This window comes from Aplidium turbinatum, chromosome 13 (assembly GCF_918807975.1).
Source record: "Aplidium turbinatum chromosome 13, kaAplTurb1.1, whole genome shotgun sequence".
Taxonomy (NCBI): Eukaryota; Metazoa; Chordata; class Ascidiacea; order Aplousobranchia; family Polyclinidae; genus Aplidium; species Aplidium turbinatum.
The window spans coordinates 5,078,415-5,096,763 of record NC_137484.1 but is presented as its reverse complement, the minus strand read 5'-3'; the positions used below and the strand labels follow the sequence as shown (position 1 = coordinate 5,096,763).

Sequence of the window (18,349 nt, the reverse complement as noted above, 5' to 3'; positions counted from 1 at the left end):
AAGCACCTTGCAAAATCATTAGCCTATTCTTTCATTCGGGATCAAGATAGTTTTTTGTGCTTTTTGAATTGCAAAATTTGAGAGTTTCTTTAGGTGTGCTTATGATTGCCAATGGAGAGTCTGTCTGGCCGTTAACAAGACAGGGCTATTTATTTTGTCTAATTGATGTTAACTTCATTGTAGATTGTGTGTAGTTTGTAAAAGATATAAAATGGCTGCATCTGTTGCAATTTCACCCTTAATTAAGGTAAGAAACTTGTATTAGCCGCTGGCACTAAGTCTATTTTTTTGATACTTATGACCAGATTAATTTCGATATACCTATATAATATAAACATACAATTTTGGTAACAAGGTAACTTCGTTCAGCCATAAGCAGATAAAATAAAGCAATAGAATGACAATCAACATTATGTGATATTCTTATCTACTTTGCTATGTTCAGTTTAGAGGTGGCAAACCTGCGGCCCACATGCTGCCCTTCAAAGAATTTTGTGCAGCCCGCAAAACAGTTTGACAATCGTTCATGCATTAAAGGCAAAAGACATCTCAAAGCTGTTATTATGCCTTCACTGGTAGCCTACACCTTTCCTTTGCTATTTTCTTGCCCTAAACACTAACGTTCAGGGTTTAAAGTTAGAAAATAGGAAAGCTATAAGCATAAGGTAAAGCTGTGAAAACACTATTCACTAACTTCACCTTGTATTTTTGGTCGATTCCAATCCATGACGTCACAATCAAAAAGTTGTGTGTGGCCCGATAACTCATGTGTAATTGACAAAGTGGCCCGCGACCGCAAAAAGGTTCGTCACCCCTGGTTTAGTTAATGGCAATATATTCAAAAGATATTGTGAATTTGAGGCTGTATACACACGTTCACTCGAGCATGACATTTGACCTCAATATGCACTCAGGTATGTTGTATATCAGCTTTGTATTTTTTTGCAAAACGTAAAGTCATGCATGCATAATAAACGTACATATAAGGCATCAGCACTATTGCACTAATACAAAAAAAATTGAAAAACCAAAACCCTCAAATTATATATACATTGATAGTTCACCATTTATTAAACCATTTGTTAATTTTACAGCCACCAAACTTACTTGTTAACAAAAATATAGTGCGTCGAAACAGTCATTTCCTGAACTAGGCTAGTAAGTTTGAAAAAAAATTGAGTCAGTTATATGAAACAAACAGTTCAATTTTATTTTTGCAGTTGACGATCACATGCAAGTTTGTTCGACAAACTTATATATATTGACAAATGAAAATTTACCTAGACCAGTTCTCAAATTCAGGCAAAATTAAAAATAAACTCCAAAGTCTAAACTGTATTACTCATCTTTGAAAAGGCATAAAAGATTGGGTTAAGCTCAAATTAAAAAAGTGTAACAATAAAGCATCAACATCGATTGAGTTGTCTCGAGTTTGAATAAAGTTTAAAAAAAAAATCTTTCTAGCTGAGTCAAACCCATGTCTTTTGGAATATCAGTCGCAGACACATCGTACGAGTTAATAATTCTCTTGACAAAAGTCTTGAACTTAGAAGTAATATACACACTTTTTCTTCATTGTTCTTTCGTTCTTCGTTGTTGAAGAGGTGAAAGAAAGGAATACGTCATGGTCGAGTGAGCGTGTGCAAACTATGCATATAGCTTCAGAAGTTATATTCACAATATATGATAAGAATAGCCACTGCATTAATTCTTTTGAATTTCAACAAGTTTAACATTTCTTTTTACACAAAAAATTACAACATAATTAAAATAAACTCAACGTTTTCGACATGTACTTCTGTCTTCATCAGGAATTACTTTAAATTTGCAATAGGCCTATGCATAAAAATGAGTTTTTTGTTGTTGTATAATACAATATGGTTTTTATCATAACATTATTTACAGTTAACATGTTATTGAAGTAACCATGTCCTGTCCATTGTCCATTATTATTTTTATTATTCATTGCTATTTTGGAGTAGGCTATTGATATTGAAATGGTTACTACTTTCCGTTATTGATTTTCAACTTCACAAGGAAGAAGAAAATGTAATATGATTGAAGCATTTTAGCTAGCTCATTATATTTTTAGAGCTTTTAACTAATTATTTCAACCTTTTTACTGCCCTAAAATTATGTCCATACACACACACGCACAATTGTACAATCTGCTTCAAAGGCAATGCAACCCTACTCACTGTATTTATAATTGTGCATTGCAGACTGCAAGATGGGGGTTACTTGGACTGGGCCTTTTGTATGGATACAAACACAATGGTATAAAGTTAAAGTCATTTGATTTTGTTTCAGTTTCATTTTGTTTTCAAACCCAATACTTTTAATTTTGAAATGAGCAAAACTTGGGTTAAATGTACTTGAGTTGCAAGTCAAATGAAATATTTGCGTTTCTATTTTACAACTTATATTTTATTTAATAGCTTGTACTATAATTGTATTATACAAAAACTCAATTTAACTGAGATTGTAATGGAAGAACTCTCAGCCTTAAGTATGATCAAAGCTCAAGGGATGTACAATTGTACATATATGAGTCAATAAACGTTTTCCAAAACGGCTGATTTGAGAAACTGTTGGTATAACTATTCGTTTTTAGAATGGTCTGTAATTGACTGTTTTTAAACCTAAACTTAACTGTTCACACCACATCACTGTCAAAAATTTGCAGAAACTTTAAAAGTGAAGCGGGCGAAAGAAAGAGTTAGCGAAGTTGCCATTCGTGACCAGTATATCAAAGATAAGATGGAAACGCAAGAGAGAGGTGAATAATGTTCTTTGTGATTATGGTTTTTGTCATTTCAGATTGCTCTGTGAATGGCTATGATGTTTAAGTTTATTGTTATATTAACCAAGCCTAAAAAACCTCAGTGTTACAATTTACTAATCAAAACATCAGTGGTGCACACAGGGATATCCCTGGGTGCACACTGCACATCTGATCCCAGTGTCACTGATCCCTATTATATCTATATCTCTAAAAGGTGTTTTTAAACAGAATGCAATTACAGTTTGTTTTCTGCAAACTATTGAGAAAATCTAACAAAAGTTTTGCGGTACTGCACAGGCAACCAACTGTGTGCACGTTGCAATGTATTTGCATTCAATTCATTTTTATAACTTAGGTAACATTGCAATGCGTGCTAAACCATTATTTTAACCAAAATGATCACATCGATTAAATTTATTGGGTAATTTCATAGCTATGAGCATAAGTGCAATTGTAGGCCCTCATTTTGTGGCCATTATTTTGTAAGTCTACTATAATACATTGTTTCTGTTGAAGAATAAAAACAGGTTAGGCTGCAACAATTTCATTGTTATATTTCTCATCTTTTTTCCTGCTTACGTCCCGGGGTGAAATAACTTATTTTTTTATATTTGGTTATCATGCAGTTCTTAGAAGCAGTTTAATAATAAATATTGAATGTGTTTTTATAATTTAGAGCAGTGGTTCTCAAACTTTTCAGTCTGCGGACCGGTAAAATTTCAAAACAAATTTTGCGGACCGGTGGACATACAAAATCAACCCAAAATGTAATTAAGACAAAAATATGCAATTTATAAGAAGTATGAAAAATTCAATTTAATGAGAAGTATGTTGCTGTCTGTTTGGTATCATACCTGTTAAACGCGGTTCTAATGAAGTTTCTGCAATGAAGTTTAAAATTGGATGTTTTATTTCTTTAATCAATGGACAAGCCTTCAACATCTTGCATTTTGCAATTGAGATATAAAATTGTAATATATTTGGCGGACCGGCAGGAAAGTTGACGCGTACCGGCACCGGTCCGCGGACCGGCGATTGAGAACCACTGATTTAGAGTATCTTTGGTTTCCTATCTTTAAATTCGCCTCAGATATTCATGACTGAAGCTTAACTTATAGCATTTTTTGTTTTGCAGAGCGCCTTGAATTCGAAAAAGACTCAATACTTTTCCAGAAATAAATCATGAAGCTTTGCTCATTTTTATCTTGATTGCTTTTAGATAATATTTTTTTCTTTTTACCTTTTCAATTTTTGACAAAGTATCAATAAACATCCAAAAATACAAGTTAACCTTCTGGTTTAGTTGTATCCGTGTGGCTCCTGTTTACCAGTCTGACTTCAGTGACTTGTCAATGGAGTGTTTGAGAAGTGTGATATTGCCAAAGTTTTTTTTTAATTTCCATTGCAATTGCGAATTAAAATTAGTCAAAAATTTTAAAAAAAATGCACGAAGTAAAATCATTAAAAAAATCAAATATGGTATGAAAGTCACTTCGAAATAAATCTAATCAGCAGCCCACAACTGCTAAAATTGTTCCCCTACCCGGAAGCAAAACCGCAGAACTGGCAAAAATGAAGCTGCGGTGGTGAAGAATTTGTTTCACTTACATACAAGCTAAAGAGCTATTCAAATACAAATTGTTCTCCTCGATAGCTCGCTTAGATAAGCTCTAGACTCTGTGAACGAAGCAACGCTCGTTCGACTCTCATTGTGTACGATTAATGCATTTCAAGGACATCTGTCCATTAGGCGGCACCTATTGGATGGAATTATTCAAACTAGAAGTGGACACTTTACCATGTGACCTCGTCAGTGGTTAAGAATGCGACATTGCCACGATTAAGTTTTCTTTGAGGCTTTCTCAGATTGAGATGTAAAGAAAGTTACATCAAGTGCAAGTTTAACACCTCCTATTTCAGTAGCTTGTAGTAAACTGTTGGGTCATGCATAACACTTGATTACTTTTGTAAGTCTTAGCTGCGCCATTTTAATTGCCACCACTCAGTTTGTGAAACTGCAATCGTGTTTTAATTCAATTTGTTTGCATCTTATTTGCGTAGGCTACCCCGCGAATTGTAGTGCAAAAAGAGTAGCTTATCATAAAAATCAAAGGTGAGCGGCACCGCTGCCTTTCTGATCGCAGGAACGCCGCTACATTTTTTAGAGTAGCTGCTGCAGTAGCGACACTACTTTTTATCTCAATGTAGCGGATAGTTACTATATTTACTTTAGTCCAACTCCCGTTACTTTCCAATTTACAGTAAAAAGAATGAATCGTTTTTAGAGTTTTTTTTCATGAAGGTTTTGATTTAAGATCCATGAAAATAACATTTTACCCAAAGCGTGTGTCTCATAACGACGTTATTATGACGTTATTATGATAGTGTAAGCGAATGTGGTCTTGAAACGTGATTTTCTTCGTTTTCAATATTATTCTGACTTCACAAGGTAAGTTTCCAGGCAACCACTTTATCTGGTCCAGATCGGGTACGCATCTGGACCAGAGAAACTGGCTGCCAGGCCTACTTGAATAGAGCTTGCTTGTGTCAGCTCAATACAAAAGCATGGCATAGAAGTAGCGCGATCGCGCGCTACTTTTGATCCGAGTAGCGGTAGCTCGTTACTTTTCACCGACTGATAGCGGAGCGCCGCTCTTTTATTGGCATCGTGGCGATATCGCGCTACTATCAAAATAGCGGTTGTCCACTTCTAGTCACAATTAATACTGGCTCCAGCAGATTATTAAACATTACAAGATGAGTAGCAAAAATCTTGAAGCAATGAGAAGAAATTAATCCAAGGTTAGAGGCTAAACTACAGATCTTTATGCTTTCGAATATACTCTTTTCGAAGAAACATCTCCCATAGTGCATATCTGTAATAGAAAAGTTGTGAATACTTTAGCAAAAGTATGCTAATAGGTTTAGATTAGGGGGCGAGGCAAAGTTTACAAGGGGTGCTCATTTAGAAAATCCATGATTAGGCCTACATATTAGCGTATCGTCAAAGTCTGTGTAAGCTGAAATAGTCACTTTATTCAACAAAGTATCCTAGTTCCAATGTAGGCTATTAAAGTAAGCGGATAAACCGACTGGGGGGGTTGAGGCAACAGATTTTTTTAGTTTGCTGAAAACTTAAGACCCTGATATGGCTTCGATTAAAAACAATGACAAATTGGAAAGTTTTTCCAGCTGAGAGTTATTTAACAAGCTCAATAAAAAGTCGTAACTTAGTAGCCTAACTATAATTCCATTCTTAGAGGCCCCTAATTGGTTTTACGCCCTGGGAGCGCTGTTTTACTAGGGGGCGCCCCCGAGAGACTGGGCCTGGGCGACTGCCTCGTTCGCCTATATCTAAATCCACCATTACTTAGCAAAAACAAATCACAGCCTAGCTTTACATTACTACTCTAATTACTAGTGTAAACACTTTGACAAAAGAATGAAATAGCTGCTATAGGCCTACTTGTTTAAACAAACTTCTCTTAGTATTCCATTCAGAGTGTTTTGGAATAATAATATTACATTCACATTAGGAGGGGATTAGGCCACCCGGAGCTCGGGAACTTTCCCGATGGACCGGTTGAATTTTTGCATAAGCTAGCAGGCATACAGTCAACACTGGGACGTGCTTAAGCCTATAAATTCATAAAGAATTTCACTATCTCGAGTGGGCTAATTCTAGATGTGGACAGTGAAGATTGGCTTCTCTATCTTTTAGCCACATAGGCTAGGTCTAATCTAATTCTTCAATCAGTTCAATTCAGTTTGTTTTTATTTCTGAACTGATTGAAGAATTAGATTATGTGGCTAAAAGGTAGAGTAAGGCGCGTAAGGCTGATGGATGGCCTCCTACAAACAAACAAAAAACAAAGTTTCTTCGACGAAAATGAATAAATTCAACGAGCAACTTACAATGACGAGATCTCCCTGTGCATCAACAGATCTCACTATCCTTGTCTCTTTACCGTCCCACTTTTGAATATGAACTAAGCTCTCGCCTTCCCAAAAAATTATCGACTGCATAAAATGAAACCTTTTATCAATTGCATCATTATTTCTAATTAGGATATTGTTGATGTCGGCACACATTTTTCAGCAACACTATTTATAATTGAAGCTGTTTTCAACTATTGCAGACTTACCTTTGTCTTGTGTTCACCATTAAAACACGAACCATCGAGCGTCATTCATGACGTCATAATTAGGAAATTTTGTACTTTCTGCTTTGTGAATTGTAGGCCTGCTCACTTCTTATCAGCTCGGCGTAGTTTTGGGGCTCAAACAATTCATCAAATTTGACATGATTGTAAATTTATTTTTGTGGTCAATAGCGAACAGCCGAACACTTTAAATTGACCAGGGGTGGGATTTGAGAGCGCGCTGGTTCGATTCTCGGGGTGTGCGCTTGAGCAACTCACTTCAGGATTGCTCTTCATTCAACGGCACCTAGTGGATGGAAGAATTCCCTGACAAGAACACTTCAACAACGATCGGAAACTTCACTTTGTCAATCTCGGTAACCGGCCCTGCGTCCGCGGTTCAAAGCCTCTACAAGTATGCGAATCTTCCGGGAATAACCTATCAAAGGCTTTGTCAGTACAAAGATAAAGATTCAAACCAACCACTTTAGTGCTTCCACAAGAGATCATAGGCTACAGTACTTTCACATTCATTTGCTTACTTTGCATTTTCTTCCATCTGGAGCCTCCTCATCCCATTCTTCATTGATTTTGCATTTAGTTTCAAGAGTGCGAAATATGCTGTGGCTTTTGTAATAAAACGTAGACTCATCGACCTTCATTGTCACGGTAGGTTTGGCAGAGTTTCCCATTTTTCGCAAGGGAAAGCTGACACCTTTAATTAAAAAGGAGGTTAAGGTGTAGCTGCAATGAGACTGCATTTTCATGACAGGGCAGTGCTTTTTTTTCAAACGAGGTAGCTTACAATTAGAGAAAGGTAGTGGTACAATTATGCACAATAAATATTCTACCTTTTTCTAAGCCTCTGATATGTTGTTATGCGTTGCTTTCGCTGTTATGGTAAGAAAAAGACATACCGTAACTGAATGTCTTCTTGTCATGCATAAGCTAAGCAAATGTCAACCTGTTTTCTATATATAACTTAGCCACTAGGTTCTGCAAAGCATAGTTTCTACCACAATCCACGAATTCTATTTTTAATCTTCCACGAATTCTATTTTTAATCTTACAATAGGACTTATCTTTGATAGGTAGAGTCGTAGAGGGCAGTAAATCACTATCAGCTGATGAAGTTTGAGCTAACCTGTGGCTCTTACGGAAGATGCTGATTTATTTTCTTAACACTTAAAATACCTGCCAATGAACTGAAGTGAACGTACCTAGTGCTTTCATGTATTCATCGAAATTGTCTGTGCTTTTGAATTTCCATTCTCCATCAAAACGAGACATAGCTTTTGTTTTTAATTTTACAATATCAAGAACTATTCAAAGAAGTAGCTTATTGACTTAAATTTCTGGTTAGTAAAAATAATCAAGGGCCCAGTTCATTAATGAATGAATCTTTGATCTTTATCCTCTGACTGGAAAAGTTTCTTTGAGAGTTATCTATTGCACTCTTGCACATTGTAGGCTAGAGTCTTTGAACCACTGACGCAGGCGGTCACCGAGTTTGACTGAATGAAGTTTCCGATTGTTGTTGAAGTGTTGTCTGAGAATTATTCCATCCATCAGGTACAGCTGAATAGAGAGCAGTCGTTATTAAATTGCGCTGCTCAAACGCACACCTCGAGAGTCGAACCAGCGCCGCTTGATCTTAAAGCTTCTTTGTCTGCGAAGTCAGATGCCTAACCAGAAACTGGGCCATCGGAAGGACTGACCTTCATTGATGATGATGTGAGGGAAGTTTCGCTTCGAAGGCTTGCAAACGAAGACAATGCAATGCCATAGTGAGCCACAAGAAAAGCAATGGACGCTCTCGGTTCATGGTGATTTAGCACATTTCTGGAGTTACCTTGTTGTTGCATTGCGCAAAGTTCACAGCTTGCAGTTGAACTTTGGCAAGGTTGACGAAATTATTATTTTATGGCTCTTTACGTTCCACAAATGGAAACTCGTCACAAGGAGAAATATACTTTAGTGGCCATATTCAGATATGTAGGCCTACTGCACTGACGAAGTCAAAAGACCAAATCAAAACGCTGTGCCACTCTCTACAGTTACTGTATATACTTTTTATAATGATACCAATACCAGATTTATTACTGGTTTGTATTGTTACATCATATAAATGGCTTTGTGAAGAATGTTTGTTATCCACAAAACTGCACAAACGTAAATTACAGTATAGGCTAATGTTAGGTAGGCTATTATTTTTAAAACAACCAAATGAACAAATGTAGCCTATTAACAATATCCAGTATACGGTAATTAACTTATCAAAAATCAATTTTTATTAAACTTATTCAAAATTAGTTATAATTAGGGCAACCAAAAGTCAATAAAGTCAAAATTTTTCTGCCTTGTTCAAAGTTCATAAAACGTCCACAAACTAAATTTCAGGCTGACACGAAGAGAAGTTTCAAAGTTATTAAGTAAAAAAAAAGTCAAAATTCAAGGTTAGGTCAAAATTTTCTTTTAATGTAGTTTTTCTTCTCTCTATTGATATTTTATTAAAAGCTACACAGATACTGATTTTTTGTTGCAATTTTTGTTGCTATTCTGACGTAATAATCGATTTGTTGCAATTTCTGAGGTAATAATCTTGTTTCGCCCACTACTGACGATTGAATATTAGCCAACTACCCTGCTGTTGATCAGTTGGTTGCCAGGGTTAAAGCAGTGACCATTAAAAACAGGTCAAGAATAGCTAGTTTTACTTCCATTGGCCAACCTCCACAGCCAAATGTAACTAGATGGGTTACTTGGTTGAAAGCCGCTTACTATTATTCAAGAAGTCTACCAGAAGTAAGGAATATTGTGGAAGACTTCCATGATGGTGGTGTCTTGCTGCGGCGTGCTTAAGATGCTGTAAAAGCTCCCAACTTAGCTACTCACCTTGTAGAAATAGAGGAGCAGTACAGCGCACTGTTCGATTCAATTCAGAAGATGGAAGACAGCCGATACACCATTCAAGAAGCTTACCAGAAAATGAGGTCCCTTAACTTTGGTGTTGATGACTGCCGAATTGGAAAATATATTTAAGCAAGAATCTCAAGGAATAACATCAAGTGCATTGTGAAAATGGGACGAGATGATATTTCACTACATTTTTATAGCCTACTGAGGAACTCCCAAGCAACTTCTGTAGCCTATTTCTCTATTTTAGGAAAAATTTTGGCGAGAGACAGGAACTTCAAAGGCGATAATGTGAAACATTAGTTGATGTTGAAGTATAATAGCGCAAAACCCTCTCAGTAATTTCGGGATATTTAAAGACACTCCATATTTATCTTTTGCAGTTTTTCGAGTGACTTTCTTTATACCTGTTCGCTGTTCGATAGATGTGGTGTCCTTGAGTCTTCCACATTTTTCTCATATTTCATTAGAAAAGAAAATATCCTTACCTAACGGTTTGATTTCTAATATGCTTTGTATTTCGCATTTGGGTTGCAAACGCAGAAAGCTATTGGTCAAAATTAGGTCAAAATTTGTAAATTATAAAGTCAAAATTTCAAGTTTTTAGGTCAAAAAATTGGTTGCCCTAGTTATAATTATTATCATCTAGGTTAAAAATGTATTGATTTATTAATTAATTAATTAAATAATTTGTAAAGTGGAATATTGTCAATGTAAAAGGACGATAACAAATAATGGAGAACTTTAGGCCTCAAATTCTCTCACCCTGACGCCATTGGGTAGCTGGCCTATAGGCAGTGCTGCATTCGAGGGTATACGGCGGTATAAGCAGTATATTCTCTGCTTTTGCATGCAACTATAGCATACGGTACCCTCTGGTTTTCCAAAGAGAGTGCTTATGCTATCCTTATTCCTTACTGATTCTTGACAACTAGCCTACTAACTAACTACTTAACCATTTCAGGACCTATAGTACACAGGTGTACCATGAACTTTCCGCACCGAGGTACAAAAACAAGTATGTTCCTCTTGCCCAATTTTGATTTTGATAATTCATGTTATGGTAGAATAAAAATTAGTATTTTGCAAGTTGTATATTATTTATCATTTTGGCAAATCTGACAGTATACCCTGTGCTTTTTTTTACGAATACAGCACTACCTATAGGCTATAAACTATCACTGTCGAACTATATCACACGTAGCCTACGCCTACTACTTGTAGCTACTAGCACTGACGTTGTGGCAAGGAGAAGACTTCATGAAAATGCAATTCACTGCTTTTCCGCAAAGCAATTAATAGGCCCAACTCACCTACAATAAAATTTAACGTCTTTCCAATAAAACTTTAACGAGTGTTGTTGAAAACACGTAACAAGAAGCCTTTGTTCGAGTTAATGTTATGTAAAACATTTGTTTTGTTTGCATCAGAAATGTACTTTGCATCTTTGCTTGTCAAATATCTTCCCGAGACATTACGAAAAAATCCAAAGTCTGAATATCTTCGTTTGGTTATTATAAGTAGGCTACACTACAGGCCAATCAAAAAAAAGTTATGCATTAGCTGTACTGTAGGTCAATATAGGCTATTATGAAGGAAAAACTTTCCTCAAAAGTTGCACAAACTTATTTTTACTAAATCTACGAATGATCCAGTTTGATCACTCAAAGTGCTCATTGTAGCTCAACGAAAGAAATGTGGCGTTGAACTGGCGCGAATGAAGCGAAGAGCATAAAGCAGTCATGGTGGGTAAAATGTAAAGATCTGCGGCTGGTTTAGGCCTACTTGGAAACAAATAAGGAACGATATTTGCACGAGAAACATAGCAGTTGAATTGTTCATTCGAGCTATGTAGAAGCAGATTCCACTTTGAAAAAGCTCGGTCAATGGGGTTAGCCTAAGTGTCATGAAAACTGTTTCGTAGTGTTGAGCGGAGTGTGATTTTTGAGACTCCGACTCCACTACTATTCCATAAAAGTAGACTTCCTTCCAAATTGAAAAACTCTTCATTTTAGATTCCGAATCCACCTCACAATCAAATTTTGAGATATCTTAACTTGATAGCCTACTACCCAATGCGTGTCACACGATTGATTGATTGAATCTTTATCCTCGGACTGGGAAAGCTTTTTGTAGAGCTTAATCCTGGCAGTTTCGCATACTTGTAAAGGCTTTGAATCAATGACGCAGGCCCCGTCACCAAGATTGGCAGAGTGAAGTTTCCGATTGTTGAAGTCTTGTTGCCGGGGAACTATTCCATCCATTAGATGCCGCGGAATGGAGAGCAGTCCTTAACGTGCGTTGCTCAAGCGCACACCCGAGAGTCGAACCAGCGCCGCTTGACCTTGAAGCTTCTTCGTTCCAGAAGTCACGCACGAAATAGCTTATGGGTGCAAAAACTTTTGCCAACTTTAGTAGCACGCAAAATATTTGAAGTGGCATACAATTGTAAGCATTAGGCTACAGCTCGGTCAAAAATTGTGGGGACAGTTTTTATTTTCTACAAACAGAACTAACATAGGCTATAGCCTACCGGACTTGTTTGATTTGACTAAAATGCAAAGTTGCTGAACCAAACTCCAAATCCACCCCATTCAGAAATTTTTGTGAAAAATGAAACTCCGAATTTACTCTATTTTCTGAAAATTGGTCAAGCTTCAGCACCACCCCATGTTTATATCTATTGTCTTCCCTATACCGTGTCATACTCATATGTAACTTTCCTATTGTGCCGTCACCATCCGTGTTCATCATTGTTCATGAGGCTTGCATTGCATTGTTGTTGTTCTGTTAGCTTATAGTCTACGTAGCCGACATAACGCAACAAAGTAGCCTACACTGAGAGATATTTGTGCTTAATCTGTAATGATGGAGTGAGGTCACAAGAAGGACCCAATTGGAGCCAGTATCAAACAGAAAACAAGCTTTAGTGTTTTCTTGATGAACTTCCTATAGCAATTCCTCACTCCCCTCTTGGAGTTAGGCTACCTCTGAAATCCAAAGCAGTAGGTGTTGCTCCTGCAAGGTTTCCATATGTTGTTTTTACGTTCTCTGACGTCGCTTCCCATGCTTATATTTGTTCTGGAGTCTTTGTATCCCTGCAGACTCTTTTTACGTCATTTTCAGCGTTTGTCTCACGGCATCTTTGCCTTTCTACCATGATTAAAACGTCGTAGAATGCTTGTTTGCATTCTTGCAATTGGGACATTGGTACACCTACACCGTACATGGTTTTACGTCCGTTTTACGTTGTTATTTTGTCACATGCCGCATTGTGTCGTGGCTACATCTTCTGAGCAAGTCTTTAATCAAAACGGGTTTCTTTTAATGTTGAAGCGACTGGCGTCTTTTTTTCAGAGAGTGTTCCTCAATGCATCATTATTCATTATTGCAGTATATCAGCATAACCTACCAAGTCTTGTTGTGGGTGTAACTTTTATTATTCTGTCACCGTGCTATTAGTCTTGAGTTGGGTCCTGGTGTGGACGTCATTGTTCTGCAGTTTGTTCTGTGTTCATAGTTTAATGTTTTGGTGTCAGACCGGTCAGCCTCTTTTTACGTTGTGTTGGAGACGATTCGTTCTTTTTTTAATAAACTGCTACAAAAAAATATAGACCTCGTTTTTTAGATCATCCTCACTACTAGGCTACTGTGCTCGGGATATCGCTGTCATTATCACAGTTACGCATGAGTGGGTTGGTTATCTAGTTTAGAAGCCTGAACCAAAATTTCCTTATCAATAGCCTACCACGCCATGATCACACATCAAACGCATTATTATTAGCCTTGTTATTTTTGTTACGCTCACAGGGCAAGTTTAAACGTCGACCCCACACGCCTGGTTTTGGTCTAAATATTTTATGCTGAAAATGTTTAGCGCCTCAATCGGTCGAAATGATGTTGAGGGCAATAATGAGCATTTGTTTTACAATTTCTACAGAAAAAGGTCAAATAACCCACAACACAATTTCTAGGCTGTAACTTTTTGGGTGCAGCTTTTGTTTGTTTGTTTTTCATATATTTATCCTGCATTGTGGGAAAGCGGACTTGAGCGCTATGCATCGGTGTACGCCTTCCAACATACACCTGACCCACGCTGCAGCCGACGGCAATACTTGCAGAGGGCCTGCGTTAACCCCTCTGCAAGTATGCGAAACAGCCAGGAATAATTTTTCCAAACGCTTTCTGAGTTTGAGGATAAAAGTTCCAACCAACCAACCTTAAAATTTCAGAAATTCGCGTCTAGAAAGTTGAAATTTTGCTGAAATCTTGAATAGTGATGTCACCTCTCGACTTCAGGCCTTCTTCTCCGACTATTTGGTGCGTGAAACTCAAGAAACGACAAAGAATTCTTGATCAAACCGAAAAACTGTAGTATTTTCACCAATCAGTCCTCTTGAAGTCAATTAGGCCTAACAATAGGTTAGTGAACTTTGACATAAGATTAAAAATTTCAACTATTGGATGCGTTTGTTGGTTAACTCGAAGTAGCATAAATTAGCGAAAGCGATTATTCACCTAGACTTATGAAAGTGCAGTAGCCTACATGGTGCAAATATTACTGACTTTCGTTGAAAGGTCGCAACAAAATCTTGATATGGCCTACAAGTAGCAAATTTAACGTTTTTACGTTGCTTCGGCTGAATGTTTGTCCAACGTAAAGAAGTGTGTTCACAGAGCTTGTGTCATTAAACTATGCGCCCATCAATTATGGGTTAGCATGTTTGCTATTCGATTTAAGCAAGCAATTGGTAACTATCACTCGCTTGGTCCAAGGTCGGTTGATTTTGACTTACTGGAAACTTTGTTTTATCACCTGCAATTAATCACGCAAACAACTTGACACATCCTCAACATCGGAATGACCACATCACATGGAACATCTACTGCTTGCAGTTTATGCCTTTATCGCCTAGGGGGTATCTAAACCTTTTTTCGCTGCGGCCCAAAACTTTTTGCTGAAATGACTATCGCGGCCGACTTATAATAATTCGCTTTGTGTAGCCTAATACCGTAGCTTTCTGGATTACCGTCCAACCGAAAGCTTTGAGGGCCAAGTGCAATCCCTCTGCACCCCATAGTTAGAGAACCAGTTTTAAAAACAACCTTGAACGCACGCTGCGGCGTAAATTTACTTGGACAATACGTTACGTCCCATTTTAAAAAGCTCTAAGCGATTTGCCTTGTTTTTGGATAGCAGCAGTTAACTCAATTTTCCAGACAACTTGCTACCCGCTTAAACTGATCCAATGCTTATCCTTTGCAGCTTTCCACAGTAATAGTGATAGAACAACCTCCAGCCACTTTTTCAACTCCAGTCAGAAGGTGATAGTGGCTCCGGCCGGAAACCGGAGGTGTATGTGCCAACTGTGTGTGTGGTCGTGGTCAAGTTCACGACCTTGGATAAATGTAACTTTATGTTTCATTGTAGTAATGCAAGAATGCACAATCATCCATGTTGGCCGTAACATTGATCTCAAATGGGTTCAAGGATGTCAATAAAGTTTTTCAATATTTTAAAAACAATCCTACATCAGGTGGATAGAAAATGCAGCCAAACTTGAAATCTACCCAAACGCTTACTTTCAAATGAACCTTCTAAACAAAGGACCTTAAGCATTGCCATAAAGCAATTTCATTACAAGTGCCTGCTTATCGCTTTACTGCTTGATAAGAGTGGTTAACCAACCAGGGCCTTGAGGATAATTTGGGCCCAGTATCAATTAGACTCTAAGCCCCAAGTTCAGATACAGTAGAATTCGCCTATAGTGACTTTGGCTATGGTGACACTTCGCCTATAGTGACACCTGTTGCAAAGTCCCGTTTGCATACGCAACAGTTGAGTAGAATTCGGCTATAGTGACACTTCGGTTATGGTGACACTTTTTCCGCGGCCCCTTCTGGTGTCACTATAGGCGAATTCTACTGGACTTCCAAGAAAACGCACCAACCGCACCATATCCAACGAATACGAGGTGACTTTTTCAAGTTCCCGGGGGCCTTAAAATGGTTAGGCCTACAGCTCTTAAAATTATCCCGCCCAAAAATACCCTCTGGAGTCTGGACCACCTTGTCAACGCTACTGCCAACAACCGCTTGTTTAAAACATTGATTATATGAGGTAGATATTAACTACGGCCGGAAGCTCCGGCCTCCGGACGGAGTTGACCTTCTTTGGCCAAAACCTTTCTTTCGGTGCATCACTAGTAAGAAAAAGGTAGAAGAGTTCAAAGAGGCTACTAACGATATGCAAAAACATTTTCGTCTCAACTCGGAACCATGGCGCCCTTGCTAGGAACATATCTTGGTTCGATATTGAAGAAAAGAGATCATGTAGATTCGTCATTAACCACTGCCTTTCAAATTGTACTCCGGAAAAATGTATTCGTAAAGAAATGTAACTCAGTGAAGCACTTCTCAGTGATCATTCAAGACACTGGACGTGCTCTATGCCGAATAAGCAACTCACAAGGAAAATACAGTCGAATAAATGGAACATACCAAATAATTTGGCATATGGGCAAAATAAGTGATCATCAGTGGATAAAGATAGCCAACAGCCAACTTAACTTGGTAACGCATATTTGTTTTGCAAAATGGTATTATTATACTATTTATAAGCACATCATCCACAAAAGTTCATTACTTCTTGGGCGAACTAAAAACATGTTGTAAAAACATATTCCATGGTACTATACTATTTGAGACTGGAAATCATATATCATTTTAAAAGCAAAGGTACGCTTAGATAGCATACAATCTAGTGATTACTACGTTTCAACCGAATAATGGCATGAAGTAAGAAATGAACATGAGAAATTAATTGCACATTGCACGACATGGAATTATTGTCTTGAAAATAAACAGCAATTAAACTGAAAAGGAGAGCAAAACTCTTGAAAAGCAATTTCTGAAGCATTTTTAAAACGTAAATTCTTGAAAGTTTAACAGCATCATGAGACACCTCTTTCAAACGCCTAAGTCTATGATTAAAATTTATATTATCTAATACAAAAGCTATTTTTCACTGTTGCAAGTGAAAACTGCTTGTTCACTTGGAAACGTGTAATAAGGAAGGAAGGTTCTCGTAGAAACCCAAATAGCTGAACATTACCCACGAATTGCTTTTGTTAAACAAATCTACATGTTTGTGGAACCACTACTTGTAAACTAGTAAAAATTTCATGCAGTTAGACAAAATTGTTAGAAACTTTTTCATGCCTTAACAGTCATTGTAAGCAAATTGTAAAATAAACCTTGCATAATTTCACCAAAACACACATTTGGATTTTAACATTTGTCAGATTTTTGAAATCAAGGAATCATTTTTTTTATAAAACATTATACTGTAATAGTATATTACAGTAACTTGCATTACCAGACCAAACAAAATGAAAATAATTTCAATTATCAACAAATAATGAACCATTCATCAGCTTATGAAATGTGGAATTGGTGTGGTACAATTCTTTTGCAGCAATTATAATCAAGATATTACGAAGGTAATTGGCAGAAAATCTCAAGACAGTTACGTGATTTTTTGAAAACTTTAACAATTTAAATCTTAAGATATTAAAGTATCCCGCACTTTTTGGGGTACAAGATCAATAATTTCTTTATGGTTTCGATACGTGGCTATCACTCCACCAGTGTTCGGAAACTTAACATCAGCATGGTATTGAATATTGTTTCCATGTACATCTGTAAGTTCGCCACCAATGGAACGAAGGACAGCTTCCGGAGCACAAGTATCCCACTTCTTGCAACCGGGAGAGGCAAAAACATAAGCATCTGCTTCACCCTCCAAAACCCGCAAAGCCTTATTCCCAGCTCCACCTTGACGCTCAATGGCAGTTGGGGCCATGCTTTCAAGACAGAGATTAACCAATTCATTTGAGTGAGATCTAGTTGTGATTAAAATTCTTCGACCTGCAGGTGGTTCCTGGCGGTCCCAACCAAATGCCCCCAAACCAACTAAACCCCAGATTGTTCGGCCAAGTTTAGCCTGTTGTCCCGCCTGGTAGTTGTAGAAGGGCTGATTGATAATACCTCCTATTGCTTTGCCATCTATTGCAATGCCTATTAATATGGTCACATGATCTAGCAATCCTTCGGTAAATTCAGCAGTCCCATCTAATGGATCGACCCACACAACCATTTTGTCTTCTGTAACATCTTGATATACATTTGGACATTCTTTACTGAGGACATCCTCATCGAAACCAGCTTTTGCATCAGCGGATTGCTCAAATGCTTCACCTTCCTCACCGATTATTTTCAATTTTGGAAATTCTGTAAGAAGGGAAGATCTAATAAGCTTTTCTGCTTCTCGGTCCGCTTTTGTTTGTAAGTTTTTTTGGCCACCTTTATCCATAATACCTAAGTCACCAGTGGACATGATCTGACGAACAACATCAGCAGCTTTTTCAGACACTTTTACTGATGATGCCAGAACTCGAAGAACAGTACATGAACTTGCCATTTTGTAACTAAATAAAGCTACAGA

The 18,349-nt window shown here is 37.4% G+C and overlaps 3 protein-coding genes across 3 annotated transcripts; 1 reads left to right on the top strand and 2 right to left on the bottom strand.

The window, feature by feature from the left end:
• Window positions 1–187: 187 nt before the first annotated feature.
• LOC145782011 (ATP synthase F(0) complex subunit e, mitochondrial-like) lies at window positions 188–4,178 on the top strand. The gene is made up of 4 exons (XM_082593740.1): window positions 188–247; window positions 2,223–2,277; window positions 2,687–2,779; window positions 3,921–4,178. The coding sequence occupies exons 1-4, from the start codon at window positions 212–214 to the stop codon at window positions 3,962–3,964; spliced, it is 228 nt and encodes a 75-aa protein (XP_082449866.1). The 5' UTR covers window positions 188–211; the 3' UTR covers window positions 3,965–4,178.
• Window positions 4,160–8,469, bottom strand: LOC145782010 (fatty acid-binding protein, brain-like). Its single transcript, XM_082593739.1, has 4 exons — window positions 8,148–8,469; window positions 7,470–7,642; window positions 6,701–6,805; window positions 4,160–5,661 (listed from the first exon to the last, which is right to left on the bottom strand). Exons 1-4 carry the CDS (start codon window positions 8,215–8,217, stop codon window positions 5,611–5,613), a joined length of 399 nt encoding a protein of 132 aa, XP_082449865.1. The 5' UTR covers window positions 8,218–8,469; the 3' UTR covers window positions 4,160–5,610.
• A 7,738-nt stretch (window positions 8,470–16,207) lies between these two features.
• Window positions 16,208–18,349, bottom strand: LOC145782068 (3'(2'),5'-bisphosphate nucleotidase 1-like). Its single transcript, XM_082593802.1, has one exon. The coding sequence runs from the start codon at window positions 18,323–18,325 to the stop codon at window positions 17,408–17,410; it is 918 nt and encodes a 305-aa protein (XP_082449928.1). The 5' UTR covers window positions 18,326–18,349; the 3' UTR covers window positions 16,208–17,407.

Bases quoted from the DNA above. Each gene is read 5' to 3' on its own strand.
- LOC145782011 (XM_082593740.1), top strand. From the start codon at position 212: ATGGCTGCATCTGTTGCAATTTCACCCTTAATTAAG. The intron at 2,278-2,686 runs GTATAAAGTTAA...AAAAATTTGCAG, and splicing joins GTATGGATACAAACACAATG to AAACTTTAAAAGTGAAGCGG. The intron at 2,780-3,920 runs GTGAATAATGTT...TTTGTTTTGCAG, and splicing joins GATGGAAACGCAAGAGAGAG to AGCGCCTTGAATTCGAAAAA.
- LOC145782010 (XM_082593739.1), bottom strand. From the start codon at position 8,217: ATGTCTCGTTTTGATGGAGAATGGAAATTCAAAAGCACAGACAATTTC. The intron at 7,643-8,147 runs GTACGTTCACTT...TTTTAATTAAAG, and splicing joins TGAATACATGAAAGCACTAG to GTGTCAGCTTTCCCTTGCGA. The intron at 6,806-7,469 runs GTAAGCAAATGA...CATTTTATGCAG, and splicing joins CAGATGGAAGAAAATGCAAA to TCGATAATTTTTTGGGAAGG.
- LOC145782068 (XM_082593802.1), bottom strand. From the start codon at position 18,325: ATGGCAAGTTCATGTACTGTTCTTCGAGTTCTGGCATCATCAGTAAAA.